We start from the raw sequence: 21,429 nt of genomic DNA, 5'->3' as shown, positions 1-21,429 counted from the left end.
GGAGGTCTTCGTGATTGTTAAAAAAAAAAAAAAAAAAAAAAAAACTTTCCCGTGAGGACATCTCTGGTGTCGCCAGGCAGTGTGCATCTCAGTGGTGGGACATAGCCCTGCATCGGAGCCTGGGAAACAAGGAAGCCTTCCAGTGTAAGTTTTGCTACTGGCTAGCTACCTAGCCATGTTGCAGTTTGTTTGTAAAATGAAGGGGCCAAAAGAAATGATCTTTAAAGGCAAGTTCAGCACTGAAATATGATTTGTTACCTTAAAATGTAACACCGTAAGCTTTGAATTTCAGTCCAAAATTTCTAAAGATCTTCCCACTCGTATTTAACATGTTTGTGTACATACTGTCTGAAAACAGGAACTGTTTTATTTACTGGGGAATTTGCTTACTATCTTTAGTTTTTAAAGTATCTGCAAGAATCTCATTCTTTCTAGGCAATCCGTAAAGCACAACATGCAACCACTGATGTTCCCACGTTAGGTGCACAGAAAGAAGCCCTTTACCCTGAAAGTATGCTCAGGGTTTGCACACTGTACAAAATATCGTCGTTTACTTTTTTACAAGTTATTTCATGTAAGTTATTCTTAGTGTTTAGCGTTATTTATTTAGTTATTTTTATGTTTATTTATTTTGAGAGAGCATGACCCTGAGCGGGAGGGGGGAGGGAGAGGGGAGAGAAAGAATCCTAAGCAGGCTCCACATTTTCAGTGTCGAGCCTGATGCAGGACTCAAACCGTGAGATCACCTGAGCTAAAATCAAGTCTTAACCAACTGAGCCACCAAAGCGCCCCTAGTGTTATTTAGAGTATAGGTTTGTTTAGACTGTAGTGTTGTTTAGAGTTTGATTTGGAATAAATTTTGGTAATTTAAAAATATTAACATCTTTTTCTCCTTGGTAATCAAGGAGAATTTTTTTTTCTTTTTTCCTTTCCATTATGTTATTTGAATAGTAATTTTATTATTACAAAAAATATGATATGATTTCATTGTGGAAAATCCAGAAAAAATAAGCAAAAAGAAAAGGGAAAAATGATTTATAATCTCACCATTTGGAAAATAACCAATATAAACACTTTGGTGAATGTCTTTCCTTTTTTTTTTTTCCAAAATCATTCTTTTCCTACTACTTTGTAACTTGTTTTCCCCTAGTATATGATGTTATCGCTAAATGTTTTCCTATGAGAACATTTCAAAAAGTTGTGTAATACTCCATTTATGAATGTACCACAAGTTACCTAAGTCACTTGTCGTTAGACATTTAGGATGTGTGTGGAATACGTATGGTGAGTATCCTGGGAGTTATGCTTTTGCACGTGTCGATGATTCCTTGGAACAACTTCCTAGAATTATATAAATAATCTAGAGACAACAAGATGGACACTGAGTGGGCGTTTACCATGTGCCCCGTGCCACACAAAGCACTCCATCTGGAAAGTGTCCCGTAATTCAGTCCTCCAACAATCATCTGACGTAGGAGTTATCGTGATCCCAATTTTACAGACAGGAAAGTGAGGGGCAGAGAGCTTTGCTGTACGGTCAGGGTCACAGAGATGGGGACGCAGGCACCGTGTGTGCAGGTCCCAGGGTCCGTGAGCGTTTTCCAGCCCGCTCCGACACAGCGGTGTCGCCTTCCACACCCGTACCGCTTATTTTTAGACTCCTCAGAAGTCTCCTTTGTGCTCTTCTTCCGTTTTTCCTGGTGGTGGCTTCCTCTGCTGATACCATATGCTCCGGCTTGGGTTTGCTCCACACCGTGTGTGTATTTTGCCCTTGTGTACACCACAGCTTCCTCAGAACATCCGCCGCCTTCCCACTTTTTCTCCTCGAGACTTTCCGCTTCCTTCACTTCCCACTTCTTGTTCACCCATCTGCTCCAGAAAGCCTGGGCGTCTTTCCTGGCTTCTGGTTGCTATATTTAGCCTGTTCCCGCAGCCTGCAGTTGGTGTCGGTTCTCTTGCCTGCTTCTCTTTCTATCCGAGGGCGCCCTCTTGGAAGCCAAGAGAACTCCACGCCAGTGCTCGTGCTGCCCCACTTTTCTCCCAGACCAGGGGCTCTGTGGTTTTAACTAGTCCATGAACAGCGACCCTGCGGCAGCCTGTTCTCATCGTCATGCACATGATGCGTGTCAGGCAGTTGCCGCGGCAGTCTGCACGTCAGACCGCGGCCCTTGAGATAAAACATTATTGTCTGAAGTCAGAATATAATAGAGATGAATGGGAGGTGAAGGGAGCTGTTCTGCCGACCCTCAGCTCCTGCTATTCTCCACACTCGGGCTCAACTCAGTGGCCGGGTTCTTTGCCCGGGTCCCACACTTCTGACCCCATTCTTTTGTTTACTGGGTCCCTGGCTCCTAAGACACCTTTCTTCATCATTTCTTCTGAGCCAGGTCCCACCAAAGTCTTCTTCCTTAAGACCCACCAAATTGCCGCCTCTTCCGGAAACTCTGCTTTCGTTTCGACCTCTGACTTGGAAGTCGTGTGCTCCCCGCGGAGTTGTGAAGCCTCATCTTTCCTATCTTCTACAGAACTCGCCTGATTCCTTCCTTGCCTCCCTCTGAACCTGTAGAGGTCTGAACCCATGTCTCATTCATTCTTGTATTTCCTAACAGTACAAACGAATATGTTGCTGACTACATCAATGAATAAGTGAATAAATAATAAACTACACAAGCTTATCCTATTAACGAAGAAATAACAGAAAGATATGGCATCATTGTACAAAACTGACACATAAAATCCACATATTATTAACCAGTTTAAATCATTGTATAATATTTGAGTAGAAGTATAATGATACATCAGCTATTCGGGGATGAAGGATGATGGAAATTCTGCTTTTTAAAAAGCAAATTAAAAACAAAACAAAACATGTCTTCAGAGACCGTCAAAACAACAATGAAAACAGAACACAACCAATTGTAGCTCAGTATTTTTGAAGGAAAACGATTTAGTAAGTAATTTGGGGTCAGGACTTAACATTGTAATTGTTGAATCTCTCTTAAAGGAAACTGAGTGTGAGGTTATTCATTGGAAGGACCGAAGTAATGAAGCCTAAGAAAGGACGTGTACACAGGGAAGAAATGGGAGTGAGGGTCATGTGACTTAGGTTCTCAAATAGCTGTCTACACCTTGGCACACACTTCCAGAAAATGTGGCTTACAGAGGAGACCATGTTTCATGCAGGAGATAATGAGAGAATCTACGTCAAGGTTTTGTTGTGAGAATTAACATGAGTTCATGCATGTAAAGCTCAGTGGCTGGCAAATTGTAATTGCTATAAGAGGGTTAGATACTAGCTGTTTTTCTCTTTAGGTGGAGTGGCCTTCATTCTCTGGTCCTTCCCTGTGGGGCCGCCACGTACGGTTGGTGATGTGTTGCATACAGTAGCCTACGTGTAGCCCTATTTCGTAAAGCTCCATCAGTTTCTTCCCTCACCTGTCAATATTGCCATCCAATAAGACGGTGACGGGCTCTTCAGCCTATACTAAGTCTTTCTGTGCCAAGCCGCCTAAAGTTTTAAAACTATGAACCAGTGTTTGCCAGCACTAGGTCATAAAACCCTATACTTAAATTCCCTTTCACTGTTTTGACCTGTCAACAAAATTTTTTAAAGAAAGAATAATTGCCTTTATTGAGTACCTGCTTTGTTCCAGACATTCTCCCAGTGTTCTCATTTCATTCTCCCACCAGTTCTACCAGTGGAGGTGAGGGGAACAAGAAATTAAAGAACTTACCCAATATTATACAGCTAGTAACTGGCAGAAACACGATTTGAACCCAGGTGTGTGAGGCCAGAATTCCAGCCTCATCCACCACACTCCGTCCTATACTGGAAGGCAGAACATACAATGCCAGAGTAAATATCATAAGGGTTTCTCTTCAGTGTCTTATTTACACATAAAAATTACACTAACGGCTTGTTTCCATAAAACCTCAAGGCAATTAGCCAAGCATTTGTTTTGGATTACAGAGGACCAGTTTACTGAAAACAAATGACTAAGGCTGTCCATTTTTAATGTTAGTTGGGAGCAGAATGAAGCTTAAGTAGCTAAGATAGAAGTATAAAGTTGATTCCCACAGTTTTAGAAGTTTGATTCTTGGCTGTTTCTTTTCTCTGTAATTATATAATAGAGTGAAGAATAAGTGACAAGCCACCCTTTGCCTCCAAATGATTCCATTTCTGTTTCTACAGTCTGAGAAAGTTGAAGGGTTCAGGAATGTTTTAAGATTAAGAAAACTCTAGAGGGGAAATACACTGGCTTTCAAACTTCCAGATGGAGAAGGTTCTTGGGCCCCTCAGCCTGTTCCACAGAGAATCCTCCTCTTATCCCATCCGTGGGCTTTTTGGTGGGCTTTCCTTTGGGAAACAAAAAAGGTTTAAATGAATGAAAGTTGTCATTTTCTACATTGTAGATTCCATTTGTGTTGATATTTACGTGGGACTTAGGCAAGAAAACTCTCTTCACTTGCTGCCAGAGCCCAGACCACAATTGCAGACTTGGAAAACTGTGTTCCTAATTTGTGCATGCCCACCCAGCAAGTGCTAGGTGCTGCCCGCTTCTCAGGGCTTCCCCGTGCCCTTGTGCAAATTGTGCACTGCACAACTTAGAGGGCACCAGTCTGCTCATGTTTTTGTTATTACAGTGTTCCAGCTAGCACACGAAAGTGTTTGAGGAAGAGACCTCTGAGCTGCATGTTTCTTCCAGCTGTCCAGCGCCTCCACCACCAGCACACGAGACCTCTCTCCTCAAGTGTCTCCTCTCGAGATCTTCTTCCTTCCCAGCTTTTAAAAAGCAAACAAATGAAATAAAGCAAATCTATTTAGATGGGAGTGGCTACTGAAGATTAAAGTTCCCAAGGGCTTTTATATCTTAAAGGAAGTGATTGCTAACTCCAAATTAAGACTAATACATAAGATAAATAGAGAAGACTTTTTAAGCCAGGAGGCAGTACATTCCTGGTGTCCTTTGTCCTCTCTGGGCTGACAGCACCCCGGTTGGTGGCCGCACGCAAGAAGAAACTGAAGCCATCGCTGGGCCCCCTTCTTTTAAAAGCCTGCCAGGCTCTGGCCTCGGTACCGTTCTGAGCTCATCCAGCTGGGTTTGTGTCTGTAACCTATTGACAAAGTGACTTCATTGGAGGTGGTAGGAGGCAGGGACCAGGATTTCCAGAGCAACTATTCTTATTTCATCATAAGACTTGCATGTACTCTACCTCATAGTCTGGTAAATTACACAACACTCTTACTCTAATTATGCGATTGTAATCTCCATGGAAGCAAAGTGTCTGACTTATACCCTCTCCAAGGAGTGCTGAATTTAAGCCCAGATTGGGCGAGGATTACTTAGGGTTACACAACTAGTTAATGGCAGGACCAGAAATAGAACTCAGATTTCCTCATGCTGTAATAGCAGCCTAGTGTTCTGCCCCTTCTACCTCTGTTCCAGTTATCTGTTGCTGTGTAACACCCCATCCAAAATTCCACTCCTTAAAACAGCAACGCTGCTATTTCTCATAGGTTTCTGGGTCAGGCATTTAGTTGGGCTGTTCTTCTCCATGTGATGTTGATTGAGTCACTCACTTAGCTGGTGTCAGATGGATTGGGCTGAAAGGTCCCGGAAGATGTCATGTACATGTCCAGAACCTCAGTACTTCCCCCCTGGCCTCTTTCTCTCCATATTTTCTCTCCTCTCTTTCAGGATTCTAGCCTGAACTTCTTGACATCTTGGTAGCTGTCTTCCTCTAGTGAAAGCAAAAGTAAGCAGAAGCTGACAGGCCTCTTACACTAGCCCAAAACTGGCACAGTGTGACTTTTACTGCATTCTCTGGGTCAAGGCAGGTCACAAGTATCTATCTGGGAAATAAATACTACCACTTGCTGAGTGGCACAGCACGTACACCGAGGGAGGGAAGGAATTGATGGCGGCCATCTTGGAGACTAACCATAACCGTAGTTAACCAGCAGACATAGCCTTCTCTCCCTAATTCCTAGTGCCGGACAGAATGGAGAAACTCAAGCCTGGGCAGAAACGAAAGAGAAAAGGGAAAGATAAATGCCCTGAAACACCGCATCCTTTTCCATCTTCAAGCCTAGCATAGAGTTAAGAAGGTGGCACCCACCTACCCACATGGCCCTCCAATCATTCCTTGGCTGAGTTTCTTCTGGTCGTCTTTTGCGCATCAGAGGAGATGGTGCTGCATTTTATAGTAATTTGGTTTTACAGCTACTGCTATGTCTGTTTTCTGTGTCAGGCTTTTAAGTGCCTATTTCTAAGGCCCATTCTCTACGCAGCAGTTAAAAACAGTACTTTTCAGTGCTGCATTGTGTGTTGCTAAAATGTAATACACCTACAAGTAACCTTTTCAACCGTTAATTTCCATCTGTAAGTCAAATTATACTCAGTTGCTAAGAAAAAGCGTGTCTCATTAAGTTTCTCCAGCTTTCTTTTTAACAGTACAGAAGATTCGTATATGAAAGAACAAGCATCTAAGACCGGAAAATCAATTTTCTAGCCTATTCTACCTCTGGCAACATCCCTTGTATGCTAACTAACTTGGTTAGGAATATCCTACATAATGAGGATTACGGGCATACTTCGTTTTATTGCGCTTTGCAGATATTACATTGTTTTACAAATTGAAGGTTTGGGGCAACCCTGCGTCAAACAAATCAGATGGCACCATTTTTCCAACAGCTTTTGTTCACTTCGTGTCTCTGTGTCACATATTGGTAATACTTGCAGTATTTCATTCAAACTCATTCATTTTTAATGTGTTTGTTTGGCGATCTGTGACCTTTGGTGTTACTGTTGTAAATGTTTTGGGGTGCCACAACCCACACCCACATACGACAGTGAACTTAATAAATGTTGTATGTGTTCTGTCTGCTCCACTGACTGACCATTCCCCCACCCGTCTCCCCTTCCTTGGGCCCCTCTATTCCCTGAGACACAACAGTGTTGAAATTAGGCTTAGCGAGGGAGGAATGTCGAAAGCTGAGATAGGCTGAAAGACCTCTTGCGCTGCCCCGGTAGCCAAGCTGTGGCTGTGAATGCGAAGGAGAAGCTCTTGAAGGAAATTAGAAGTGCTGCTCCAGTGAGCGCATGGATGACAAGAAAGAGAAACAGCCTACCGCCAATATGGAAAAAGTTTGAGTAGTCTGGATAGAAGCTCAACCAGCCACAGCATCCCCATAAGCCAAAGTCAAATTCAGAGCAAGGCCCAGACTCTCTTCAATTCTACGAGGGCTGAGAGAGGGAGGAAGCTGCAGAGGAAAAGCTGGAAGCCAGCAGAGATTGGTTCATGAGGTCTAGGAAAAGAAGCCGTCTCCATAACATGAAAGTATGAGGTAAACCAACCTTCTATTGGAAGAAGAGGCCAACTAGGACTTTCATAACTAGAGAGAAGAAATCAGTACCTGGTTTCAGAGCTTCAAAGAACAGGCTGACTCTCTCGTTAGGGGCTAACACAGCCGGGGACTTTAAGTTGAAACCAGTGCTCATTGACCATTCTAAAAATCCTAGGGCCCCTAAGTTATATGCCCGTTCTACTCTGCCTGTGGTCAATAAATGGAACAACAAAGCCTGAGTGACAGTGCGTCTATTTATAACATGGTTTACTGAATATTTTAAGCCTACTGCTGAGACCTCTTGCTCAGAAAAAAGATTCATTTCAAAATATTACTGCTCATTGACAATGCACCTGGTCACCCAAGAGCTCTGATGGGGGTATACGACAAGATTAATGTTTTCGTGCTTACTAACACAGCATTCATTCTCTAGTCCATGGATCAAGGAGCCATTTTGATTTTTAGGTCTCATTGTTTAAGAAATACATTTTCTAAAGCTCTAGCTGCCATAGATGGTGATTCTTCTGATGGATCTGGGCTAAATAAACTGAAAACCTTCTGGAAAGGATTCACCATTCTAGATGCCATTAAGAACATTAATGATGCTTAGGAAGAGGTCAAAAGATCAACAGTAACAGGAGTTTGGAAGAAGTAGATTCTAGCACTTATGGATGACTTTGGGAGATTGAAGACTTCAGTGGGCGAAGTCACTGCAGATGTGGTGAAGACAGCAAGAGAACTAGAATGAGAAGTCAGCCTGAAGCTGTGACTGAATGGCTACAATCTCCTGATAAAACTAACAGATGAGGACCTGCTTCTTATGGATAAGCAAAGAAGGTGGCTTCTTGAGATGGAATCTTCTCCTGGTGCAGATGCTGTGAAGATTGTAGAAATGGCAACGAAGGATTTAGAATACCACATAAACTTAGTTGATAAAGCAGCAGCAGGGTTTGAGAGGACTGACTCCAATTTTGAAAGAAGTTCTGTGGGTAAAATGCTATCAAACAGCATCACATGCTGCGGGGAAATCATTCATGAAAGGAAGAGTCAGTTGATATGACAGGCTTCATTGGTATATTAAGAAATTGTCATAGTCACCTCAGCCTTCAGTAACCACCACCCTGCTCAGTTAGCAGTCATCAGAATGACGGCAAGGCATGACGGCTAGACCAACAATGGCCAGCATTTTTAGCAACAGAGTATTTATTTTATCTTATTTTTAAGTAACCTCGACACCCGACATGGGGCTCGAGCTTACAACCCTGAGATCAAGAGTCGCATGCTCAACCGACTGAGCTAGCCAGGCTTTAAATTAAGGTATATATGTTGCTTTTTTAGACATAATGCTGTTGCACACTTAATAGACTACAATATACTGTAAACATAACTTTTTTTTACATTTATATAAACACAATTTTATATGCAACTGGGAAACCAAAAAATTCATTTCACTTACTTTATTGTGATATTCTCTTTATTGCAGTGCTCTGGAACCAACCCCACAATATCTCTAGGGTATGCCTGTATTCTCTTACTCTGAGAAAAATTCTCTTAATCTTCTAAATTTCCTTGGGAAATTTTTTTGCATGTATGTTTTTTTCCTTAACAAAAACAGAGGTTTTTTTTTTTTTTGTTACAGTTAGATTGTCTTTTACAGTTTAGATAATTATTCAACCTAGAGTATTTTTTCCTAGAAACAATCAAATAAATAAAATTCTCTAGTGTCATATCGAAAGAGGAAATGGAAGAGCAGCTATTTATGGACTGTAGGGGCAAAACATTTCCAAGTGCTTTGGGAAATCTCACATTTAAAGAGATTATCATTGTCTCTGGTTCCCCAAATGTATGTGAGGAAATGTGATATTTTTGTACCCAGATGCCTAGGGAGTAGGGTCCACTGAAACACATTTTTTTTCTCCCCATTCATGTGGCTTGGATATTGAAGATATTGTCTGTACTTTTTTTATACCAGGTTGTATGGGTAAACATTTACACATGGCACAAAGCTAACATTCAGTTAGAAGTCCAGTTTTGTTTTGTTTTTTATTTTTTTTTAACGTTTATTTGTTATTGAGAGACCAAGAGAGACAGAACGTGAGCAGGGGAGGGGCAGAGAGAGGAGACACAGAATCTGAAGCAGAATCTGAGCTGTCAGCACAGAGCCCTACGCAGGGCTCGAACTCACAAACCGCCGAGATCACGACCGGAGCAGAAGTCGGTCGCTTAGCCGACTGAGCCACCCAGGCGCCCCGAAGTCCAGTTTTATTTTTTAACACTGTACCATTTCTCTTATTTTGTGCCTCGATAAAATCATCCAAATCACTTGGGAGAACTGTGGGGATTTTACTAAATTTTAAAAATTTTCCATATCTTTACCCCTTTCATTTTAGGAAGAAGAATTAGAAGCCCAGATTTCCTTCCTTCAAGGACAATTAAATGACCTGGATGCCATGTGCAAATACTGTGCGAAGGTGATGGACACCCATCTTGGTGAGTGAGCTGCTTTGTCCCCGGGAGTGATGATGGTCATAACAACAGTATCCACTTGGCCCTGTGTCGAGCTTTTCATGTGAATTATCTCATTAATTCTCACAGCAGCACTGTGGGAGAGCTACTGTTACTATCAACATTGTACAAGTGAGGAGACTGAAGCCCAGAAAGATTAATAACATTTCCCAGGATCATAGTACGAGTAAGTGGACTAGAAATTCAAAATCAAGCAGTTTGACTGTAGATTTCAATTCTTAAGTGCTACACTGCCCTTTATAAATATTTGTCTACATCAAACCAAAATGAAATGTTGACCTTTCAAGGTCAAATGGTCAGCTCTACTGTTGTGCCAACCTATCTGTAATTACTATTGTGATTATTATTTTGACAGTGCTTTATTTTTTAAATACATAGGCTTTTTTTTATGTTTATTTATTTTTGAGAGAGAGAGACAGAGACAGAGTGGGAGTGGGAGAGGAGCAGAGAAAGAGGGAGACAGAGTATTCGAAGCAGGCTCCAGGCTCCAAGCTGTCAGCACAGAGCCCGATGTGGGACTCGAACTCACGGATCGCAAGATCATGACCTGAGCCAAAGTCAGATGCTTAACCGACTGAGCCACCCAGGCACCCCTTAAATACATGTTTTTAACCACCAGCCTGAAATGCATGTCAGGACCACATGACCTTTTCTTACTTCTGACTGTGCTTATATTCTAAGAAATGTCCTAGTTTGAAGTTCAGTTTATATGTGAGTCCTACATATGTCACGTTAGAAAGTCTTCAGGCATTACTCTCTACGTTTGTAAAAGTTCTGTATTTTGTAATAGAAATGGTCTCTGGTGGATCACATATGTTTTGCTTCAGTAACTCTGTGCTGCTTGCGAAACTTCATAATGCATACTATTACCGTTTTTCAGTTCTCTTACAGACATCCTTTTTCTGTCCATTATCTTCTTTCTCCAGTGTCTAGCATCTGTAGTTTGGGAACAAATTAGGAAAATAAGACATATACTCTGACAGACATAGCCGATATGCTGCTGTGTAAGTGTGGACAAATGACAATACCAATTATTATAAGGTATCAGGATGCATCCCAGTTGTGAGGGGAAATCGAAGAGAATCCACCAAGGCAGACGTCCTAGGAGTGGGCCATCCCTAGAGCCTTCCCTGAAGGTGGACTTTACCTTGGGCTCCATTGACTCCTCAGCCTATTCATGAGTTCACTTGCATGTGGCCCAAACAGCTGTCATTTAGGTGTAGCCTAAACCGTACTGGCCTCTAGCAAGTAATGTTCCCTTACAGATTTGGAGAGGTGCTTGACCTCAGTGGCTGGTTGTCCTCCAGTGTCTTACTAGGCAGCTGGCTGGGCCCTGTTCCGTCATCAGCCTTATTTCTCCTCTCTCGACCACTCTTCTCCTTTAGAGAAAGAGCTCAAGAGGGAGAAACAACAGGGGAAACCCTGGCAGGTGATCAAAAGGGTAGTACCCCTGATCACAGTAAGAAATGTTACCCTTGTCACATCTGGTCCACCCCTGTCGAAACGATTTATTTATATGCTTCATGATGATCATCTTTAAAAATGCATATAGAACTAAGTTTATGTGAATCTCATAGCATCCCACTATAAATGCATCAAAAAGAAGTCATTAAGAGAGATACAGTTTATATATAAATAATATATATTATATAACTAATTTTAGTTTATTTAAATATAATTTTTAATTTTAAAGCAAGTGTGGGGAGTTGGGGGGAGGGGGGGCATGCGTGTTTGTGTATGTTTGTTTCTCTGGCCGTGTGGGTGACCTTTGTAGTGCTTGATTTTGGTTTTGACCAAAGTAGGAGAACAAAGAAGTGACTGGGAGAAAAATGTACTGGAACTCTAGAAAATCCTGTTAGGAAATCTCTAGGTTGTTTGGTCCACATAGCAGCTTTTCAAGCAGCTTTACTTAAGCCTAAGAATTTTTAAAGAGCTTTCGCTCTGATTTTGGTCTTTCAGTCAGCTCTGTAAGAGTATTTTCTCACTGCATGGGAGGGGGGGAACACTTTAATTAAAGAAAAGCCCATACCAGATGTGAATTTTCAACTAACCACCAAACTAAATTCGTTTCTGTGTGTACGTTTCACTTTCAGCCAGAATCCCCTCATACAGTTGTCAGCTTCTTTTCTCCATATAAATAGCAGGACACTTTATAAAATGGGCTTGAAGAGGGTGGGGGTGCCTGGGGTGGCTCAGCCAGTTAAGCGTCTGACTTCAGCTCAGGTGATGATCTCACGGTTCATGAGTTTGAGCCCCGAGTCAGGCTCTGTGCCGACAGCTCAGAGCCTGGAGCCTGCTTCAGATTCTCTGTCTCCCTCTCTCTCTGCCCCTCCTCCCCACCTCAAAAATAAGTAAACATTAAAAAAAATGTTTTAAATAGGCTTGAAGGATGCTACAAAGAATTCCTGGCCCCAGGGCCCACAGATGCATTTCTATCCACCTGCCTATTATAACAGTGATTTATTTATTAAAGGGTATGCCTATGTTGTAGGCAATTTTGATTCTAAGCAAAAATTAGAGGAAAACACAAAGATTAATTAAGGGAAACTCTTGATTGGCTCTTTGACTTATTGGACTTCTTTTAAAAATTACTTCAGCACCCTAGTATTTTTTCCATATGATGTTTTCTGTTTTTCCCAATTATTAAAGTAGTACAAAATCGGAACCACTGAAAAACCCATTAGTAAGTGACTGATTATAACTTAGTATAATGCCATCTTATCGAATATTAAAGTACTTTCTTATTAACAAGGAGATGTTCATGCTATATTATTAAAGGAAAAGATAAGTAGCACAACAGTATATATTTGATGCAAAAATAACCATTAACAGTCATGGCCTGGCTGAAAGGATGATTGTAGGATGACTTTCTGGGAGACCTAGTTTTTATGCTTGGAAGATGCAAGGTGGTCACTGAAAATCTGTAGGTGGCTGAAGTGCAGCTAGCACCTGGGACTTCCTCTTCACGCTCCAGGCAAGAGCCCCGTACTGAGAGTGGCTGGCGTGGTGTTTGAGAAGGAGAGAGCCCCGTGTGGCGGCAGACAGACCCAGGGTTGAGGTCAGACTCGGTCCCTTCTTAGCGTGGCCTGCTTCTGATAGTGTCTTCATATAGAAAATGGAGATGCAAATATCTACCTTGCCAGTTTGTTGCCAAGACTAATGTGCTTTTAACCCCAGCACAGGGCATGGCCCAAAGTCGGGTCTTCAACACAAATTCTCTCCTCTGCCTCATTAACTCTTAACTGTCCCTTCTCAGGGAAGATCATCGAGTCTGTGACCAGAGTGCTGAGTACTGACATGTGCAGGCCCCTAAAACTAGTTAGTGGCCGAACTAGGACCAATACCACATTTCCCAACCCCTAACTAAATATTCCCTTGTCAGTGATGCAGAAAGATGCTGGAATTGGGATACGCCGGTCCTTGGGTTAGGTGTGTGAGCTCTTTGGGCAAGAAGAACTTTAATGATGCAGAGTCCTTGACCTGAGCGGCTGGGCCTCCATTATGCACTGGGCCACAGGCTACCAAGGCAGCTCTGAGAACTGCATCAGAAACTATTCTAGGAGGTATTTTCTGTATCCTTTCCTAACGTTGATTGTTTTCACCAAGTTCCTTTCATTTCAATAGAATTCCATATCACCCTGCGCTTTCATCATTTCAGTCATTTTAAAACGTCAAGTACAGTTCAAGGCTATTTTTATAACTGACAGAACAAATATAGAGAAAAACATCTCAGTTAAAAATTATATAAAGGCACTTGTTCAAATGGTCCTTTAATTAGAGAGGTAATAACATTGACAGCTTAGCAGTTACTTCCTTATGGGCCTGGAACCCAAAACTAAAGAAATATTTGTTTTATCAAAACTCTACCAAAATTTTAATTGTATTAGTTCCACATAGTTGAAGCACGTGAATCCAAACACTGAGAGACAGGAATTGAAAATGCATGCATTTATTAAATCTAAACTTTCCTGTCAACTTCAGAAGGCTTGTTGTACGTGTTCATTTTTCTGTTGCTATAGTTACTCCCCTTCCCGTCACCCTGACAGTTGAGTCAAAAGCCATTGACGGTATTAACCTCAGGTGGTTGAGCTCAGGCTATTTTTAGGTTTGCCGTATTTTACTCATAATTGCACGTGGGTGAGCAGCCCACGCTTCTCTGTTCTGTGAGCAGCTGGGCTGAGCTGCTAGCTGTTTACAGGGAGTGTGAGCTGTTCACCCTGCTGGCCCTAAAGGCCCCACCTGCCCACTCCCGGGGGAGGTATTTCCAGTCTCTGTTCGGTATTTAGAAGTGGTTTCCAGCGGCTTGCCCTTTCATTGGTGGCTCATGTAAACAATGGCAGGGTTAAATGCAGTGAATTAAGGGAACTTAGGTTTCCCAGAGTGCTGTAGCTCCTAGGAGCTTAGAATGTTGAACAGGTGGAAGCTTTAAAAGCCAACTCAGCAGTTCTTCGTTGCGAAGGTGAGGAAAGCAAGGTCCAGGAAGGATGAGAGGCACACAGCTGGCTTGTGGCACACACGCCATGAGTCTAGACCCGATTTCAGTCCCTGGCTTCTCTTTTACTGACGCTTTGACTAAAGCCAACACTTGAATCGGTAGTTGGATTTCAGATCTTCTGCTGTTTCATTGCACGCATCATTACCGATTTTGCACTTGTCATAATATTTATGTAAGAATTAGCTGTAAGAGGAGGCCAGTTTTGAAAATCAGTTTATTTGCTTCTGCAAGAACTTTATAAATCTCATTTTCTCATGTTTATAAAAACAACTTTCAATGGACGTCTGTGGAAATGTTCAATAAGGCAGTTAACTAATCACATTTGAAAAAAACAGGGAAGGAAAATGTGATCACCAGACAGCTTCCTCTCTGTCAATCACACTGTGATAAAAGTTTTCATTACTATTTTAAGAATTTTAAATGCTGCATTTAATTGTGGGCAGCATAGTCCTCTGTAGAAGGAGAAGATACCTTCCCTTGAGAGTCTTGTTAAAAAGACAGATTCTTATTCAGTAGGTCTGATATGGGACCTGAGGTTCAGCATTTCTAACAGCCCCCAGATGACCGGATGTTATTGGCCCATGAAAGTCTTCAAGCAGCAAAGAGCAAAAGAACTTAAAATTATGTGGGCAGAATTAAATTAATATATTCATAATCCTATTGATGTATTCATAACTCCACCCTTCAGGCACATGTACAGCTAAATTCTGTGGGCAGACAGCACACAGCCTCCCCTGGTATTCTCTTGTAGCTTTCAATCATGTGAAATTCAGTTCTCTTTTTAGTCTCTTTGAACTTGTTCTACTCTAGTAGTGAAAGGCTCTTCCCACCCCCCACACCCCCCACTCCAATTTTATTATCACAAGACTTGGAACAATTGGTCAAAATCTAACTTGTACCAACCCTGTGCCTATTTAGAAAAACTCTGCAAACTATACACTGTCTTACCCTTTCCCAGGCTAAGATACCACAACTCTGATCCCATGGCTTCAGTATAGACTGTCCCATCTTCCATCATTTTGCTTTCCACTTGCTGGCTGTCTCCCATTTCCCCATGTGTTTTTCCACAGGAGGAACCCACACTGAATATCTTTCCTTCTCTGTCTTTTTAAAAATACAGTTTCCAAATCCTTCATCTTTCTCAAACTGTCTGACTGCATAGCCCATTCACAGCCCTCCATACCAGGCTGCCTCTCTGTCCTCCAATCCCAGCCATCTCCAGCTAATGACCCAACAGGCAAAAGACTTGTCCACCCTATCTTGTGGAAACAGGCTTGCTGCTGATTGCTTGAAAGCTCAAGGACTCTGTGGCCACCATAAGCATCTCACACTAAGCATAGAGCTTGTGAGCAGGGAAAGTGAAACCCAAGTTAAGAAGGCTAATGTTCATTGCCTTGGGCCATGTTTAAATCCCTACTGAGTAGTAGCACTCACCTTTGACTACTGACTTTCCTCCTGTCAGGAAAACTTTCATGGCCTCAAATTCACCAAAAAAAGTATTTCCGTCTTAAACCTAGTTCACGGGATCTTATTTGACTAAATGATGTGATTTGAGGACAATCTTGGTCAAACTGCCCTCCTCTCTCATTGCTTCCAAATGAGAGGGTCCAATGGCAGAACCCTAGGGTATTTCCTTTTAGTAAAGGAAATTTCCTTTTAGTCCTGGCCGTGTTTCTGCTTTTATTTTTAGAAGCATGTCTTCTGGAAAAGGCATCTAACCATTACTAGAGCTTAGAGACCTTTTAAGTTTAAAAATATATGTAAAGTGTTTTTTCTGGTTGACCCTCAGATATGGGGTGCCCCATATCATGAATAGGATAGATTTTGCTGTGAGGAGTCATACTTCCATGACATTCCCTGGCTGGCAGGGTGGTAAATCCTAAGAGAATAATATGCCAAGTGGTAGAGATGAGTAAAGATTTCTAACTCTGCCAAGTACTCTGTTTACTTGAGAACTATTTGTTGTCACCAAAAACTAATGTTAAATGCAGGACACATATTTGCCTCGTCTTACCCTTGGATTTTCCTAACTAAATGCTCCTCTCCCAGTGCTGAGTTTAGGGTCTTCACTCATTCTGACATATTGAGCATGAAGTGCCTTCCTTAGCTCTTAAGAAATCCTCAGTGAAAGTTATTTCCCTTCATCTGCCCCTACCATTTCTCAGTCTGAGATCTGGTTGTTTATGTTCGTATCCCTTAATTCTTCACCTGAGAAATAGCTCACCTACGTCTATTCCTCAGAACATAAAAATCAGCTCGCTTGCTGGCAGGAAAGCCCTGTATTGTTCATTCAGCCAATATTTATGAAGTACCTGCTTTCTGATGTAAAAATAGGTCCTGGGAGAAGTAGATTGGGGTAGGGTGAAGTGGAGGAGTGGTATTCTAAAATTGAGCTCAGCGCTCAATGGAAGACGTGTGTAAAGCTTCAAAGTAGGGAGAGAGAGCAAGCCAAGGAGAGTATACCTCGTTAGAAATACCTAAAGTGACACACAGCTTCACATGAAACCACGGTCCTCCCAGAGCACCAGTGATTTCACAAACATGGGCAGGGACCCATGGGGTCCTAAAGTAATACAGATATAGTGAACAGACTACCATATTGGGAACCAAAGGACCTTGCATCCAGGATTCGCCACATAGAACTGTGCAGTTTCAGAAGACTTTTAGCCTCTGAGCCTAGTTTAAGATTACAGTTCCAAGAGTAAAAGATGAAGCAAGGGAGAGTCTAACAACTGGATGCTTGCAGAGGGAAGACTGTTAATAGGCAGCCAATGCTTAAACACAGTTTTAAGGTGGACTTTGAATAAAAAGGAAGGTGTGTTGTTGTAAGGAGACTAGGAGGGTTTTCTAGAAGGGGAATGGCATTTGCAGAGACATGCAAATGCAAATGATCTGTTAAAGGATGAATTTGACACCTGTAGTCTTCTACTAAACCTGCCTTCTCCCAAGATGTGGACAACCATGGCACACACTGTGTGAGCAGAAATTCCTTTGTCAGCAGTGCAGCCAAACCCAGTAGTGACAAATTACAGGTCCGCCCCCCTCCTTAACCCATCACCACCTCTTAAACCACTACCACTCTGAGCACACATGTGACCCTAGATCAACCCTACATGTGACCCCTCTATTTTGTAACAGCCTGCATATTTCCTAGAGTCTGGACAGTCCTTTCTATGAGATTGTCTGAGGTCAAGTTGGCTAAATCTCTATCAGAGATGAGAGAACCACAAAGAACAGAATCCACTTATATGAGTATTTAAGGTAATGGAAAAGGGAAACATACTAACCAATAATAGTAATAGTGAGCAATGTGTTTGAAGTGGACCATATTGGTTATCCCATGTAACTAATCTCTCCAGCAACCCTCTGAGATAGGTATTGCCCCCATTACCAATGGATTTACACAGATCTCTGCCTAAGGTCATCAAAGTTCAAGGTGTTTAATGCTAGGACCAGTGCTCCAGAAAGTTCTGACAGAAATGATACAGCAGTCTGTTTTGCATGTAGGTGACTTCCTGTCCTGCCGGCTGACCTCACTTAGGTCAGTTCCACCGCCAAATAAAGGGCACTGACATCAGAAGGCAATCAAGTCAGTGGCAAGACCCCCTCCTATGCCTCTTCATATCTCTCTCTGGCCCTTCCATCAGTGCCGTGTATGGAAGTGTGGGGGAGCTGAGGAGTCCAGATGACGTAGAATCTGGTCCTTGCTGTACACTTCCCTGTCATGAGACCTCAGATAATGGACTGGGGATTGCTAAGCTTGGCTCCCTTTTCTGTAATAGGATGACAGTCCTCATCTAGAATGGTTGTTGGGATAGTCAGAGGTAACGTGGCCATGTCGAAATGAACACTGTCCTGAGCTTCTACAGTGGGCAACACACTGTGCTAATGTGTTTACTCTTCATCGTAATCCTTTGAGAAAAGTTCTGATATTACCCTCCGGCATAAGGAAGCTAAGTTCCACCTCCACTGTAGATAGATATTAGTTCTGTTTTGTCCCCTTTCCACTCCCCTTCTTAATGAGCTTACGTTACCTTTTGTCCCAGCTGTTCAAATGAAAACACGTTTATTCTAGCAGTGAAGACAAAGGGTTTTTAAGAAATTGAAAAAGTAGTTTGTGTGCCGCTTCCACTCCTGTTACAGTCAGAGATCTATTTCTGTGACGTTGACATCTCTTTAGATACAGTGGAGTCACCGTGGAACTCTTACGTTGATGAGATTTTTGGGTAATTTTCACAGAAGTAGTTATGTGAGATTTTCCCCCTTTAGTTTCAGTGCTCCAGCATTTATACTTTATAAAACTTAAGTAGAAGGAGATTGCAAAGAACATAAACTTCCTTCTATACAGAAACAAAAAGAAAGAGCCTTTATCTCATCACTTATTCTGCCTCTTGCTATAAGGAAAAATGTGCATTACTATTTTGCTATTTTACTATTACTGCGTTACTATTTTACTACTTTAAAGCATGAGGAAAACATCATTATGTTTTTCCATTTTTGCATGTAGATGCTCATAAATGCTACCTTAAATCAATGTATAGTTGAACTAATGCGGCAAAGGATTGACATGGCCGGTACTTTGTTGTTAGTAAAATCAAAATTCCTGCATTCAAAAATTTTAAGTCTCCAGAGGTGCCCTTTGTTTTAATTTGGATTTCTGTGCCCTGGATTCCTTAAAGTGAGACTAGTGAGGTTTTATAGCAGAGGCTTATCATGAAAATTAAATGAAAAAATTAAATTATAGTGAGGTTTTATAGCAGAGGTTAATCCTTAAAATTAAATGAACATTATATACATGTGTGGGTTTTCAGGGCAGAAGGTTTTGGTTTTCATCAGATTCTAAAAGGTGATCTTTGATCCTGTCCAAAAAAATAAGGCTGAAAAGTTTCTGGGAAAAGGGTATGCTGCTGAAGATAGTAAGGCTCTGGGCTCTTCTCCCACCCTGGGAGTGCCCTTGGCTCGCCTCACTGCACAGCAGGCCAGAGCCAGCCTGGAACTTGAAGTTGTACTCTGCGTGCAGGAGAGGATTGGTGGGGCTGTCTTGGCCCCCTTTCAGTAAAGGAACTGGACGGCTCATATTCTGTGTAACAGGGAAGAGTTTAGCTGCCGTACCAGGTCGAATAGTGTTTCCTCCCCATTCCGTGTCCATCTGGAACTTGTGAATGTGACTTTTTGGTAAATAGGGTCTTTACAAGATATAATTACGTTGAGATGAGGTAAGACTTGATTAATCCAGTGACTGGTGTCCTTATTAAAAGAGGGGATTTTGAACACAGACATACAGAGAGAATGCCATGTAATGATGGAGACAAAGCCAAGGGATGCCAAGGATTGCAAACAACCTCCAGAGGCAAAGAAGAGTGCTTCCCTAGAACTTCCAGGGGACACGGCCCTGCCGACACCTTGACCCCGGACTTACAGCTTTCAGAACTGAGAATAAATTTCTGTTGTTTAAAAAAAAATTTTTTTACATTTATTTATTTTTGAGAGACAGAGAGTGGGGGAGGGGCAGAGAGAGAGGGAGACACAGAATCCGAAGCAGGCTCCGGGCTCTGAGTTTCAGCAGAGAGCCTGAAGCGGGGCTCAAACCCACAGACCATGAGATCATGACCTGAGCCGAAGTCAGATGCTCAACCGACTAAGCCACCCAGGCGCCCCAAATCTCTGTTGTTTTAAACCACCCAGTCTGTAGTACCTTGAGACTAATAGAGCTGCTAATAACATAATCCCAAAAGCAGTAGAGTAAACACATCAGGAGGTTATTACTACTTTTTTCATAACTAAAAGAAGCCCAGAGGTGGGCAGTCCAAACAGGTGTAGCAACTCCGTGATGTGCCCAGGGCCCCAGGCTTCCTCTGGTTCATCGCCCACAGTCCTTGCAAGCTGACTTGTGGAGCTCCTGCCAGCATTTCAGCAGGGAAAGTGGGAAGAGTAAAGGCCCAAAAGCCACAGACTGAGTCAGACCCAATGAGGAGATTCCCAGAAGCTCCATCTGAGGACTTACATCTCATTGGCCAAAGCTGTGTCACATGACCCACCTCGGCTGTGAGGGAAGGGGTGCAGGGTGCTGCCCTGGGTGTGATCTGGTGAGGATCTTGGTGAGGGAAGGAGTAGAGGGTGGGGCTGGGGGGTGGCCCACACACAGCTCTGCCACCTCTAGACCCAGGAGATGGTACCGTAGGGGGTACCTAGGCTTGTTGGCTGTTCCTGCTTTTAAGCAAGCAAGAGCACATGGGATAGAGTGGCCTTTAGATCATGGGGCATCATTGCCACTTAGACCTGCAATGAAAAACAAGGGGCCTCTCCTCTTCCACCTTCACCTCCACTCCCCTCTTCAGCCTGCCCACTGCGAACACCACCACCACTCAGTTGTATGGGTTTGTGGCGTCCAGGAGGGCACATTGGGAGGACTTGCCTCCTGAGATTTTCAGGCAATATGGCCAGTATGATTTTGTAAGATGTCAGGTAGATACCGCTACTTCTGTACTGGGATGATCATATATTTAAACTCGGGGGTACAGAAACCTCACTCTGGAGGTCCGTTCCCACCAGTGGCAGAGTCCAAGGCTTAAGTCTGCCACTTAAAGGCAACTTTGTCTCTTACAAGTTAGCCATCTCAGCTGAACAAATGCCCCCAGTTAGAGTGTCTCCGCTTTGTCTCTTCTCCCTGCCAGGATGATGTCAGGGCTCTAGGATGGCTCACGTGTCTCTTTGGTCTTTGAGGAAGGATCTCTGGGTGCCCTCTGGGTCTTTGCTCGCCTCTAAGGAGATATCTGTTCCTGCATAGTTACCGGCCTCTGTCCCCACTGGAGCCATTGACTGATTGCCCTGCTAGCCTGTAGCCTATGACCCTAAAGGCCTTCGGCTGTGTTGCCGCTGACCATGGGCCCCACATTACACTGGAGGCAGGAGCCGGGCACTTTGGCCAAACCTTTTGATTCAGGATATGTTCCACAGAAGACCGTCAAAGGGGCAGGCAGGAGCTGAAGATCGAGCTGGGGCAGCAGGATACATCACATTTGCTTTCTGCACGTTTCCTCTTATCAGGTCCCCTGATCCG

At 42.8% G+C, this 21,429-nt stretch overlaps 1 protein-coding gene across 9 annotated transcripts in view; it reads left to right on the top strand.

Annotated features, from left to right (window-relative positions):
* Nucleotides 1–21,429, top strand: part of TBC1D5 (TBC1 domain family member 5) — a 535,872-nt gene that overhangs the window by 501,126 nt on the left and 13,317 nt on the right. For all 9 annotated transcript variants that reach the window (XM_078432387.2, XM_078432389.2, XM_078432388.2 and 6 more), the window contains one exon: nucleotides 9,739–9,838. In XM_078432387.2, the coding sequence (XP_078288513.2) occupies nucleotides 9,739–9,838 (100 nt within the window). The remainder of the gene's footprint in view (nucleotides 1–9,738; nucleotides 9,839–21,429) is intronic.

The sequence above is a fragment of the Panthera onca genome, chromosome C2 (assembly GCF_046562875.1).
Source record: "Panthera onca isolate mPanOnc1 chromosome C2, mPanOnc1 haplotype 2, whole genome shotgun sequence".
Classification (NCBI taxonomy): domain Eukaryota; kingdom Metazoa; phylum Chordata; class Mammalia; order Carnivora; family Felidae; genus Panthera; species Panthera onca.
The sequence above is the reverse complement of the archived record's forward strand: the minus strand, read 5'-3'. Positions and strand labels throughout refer to the sequence as shown.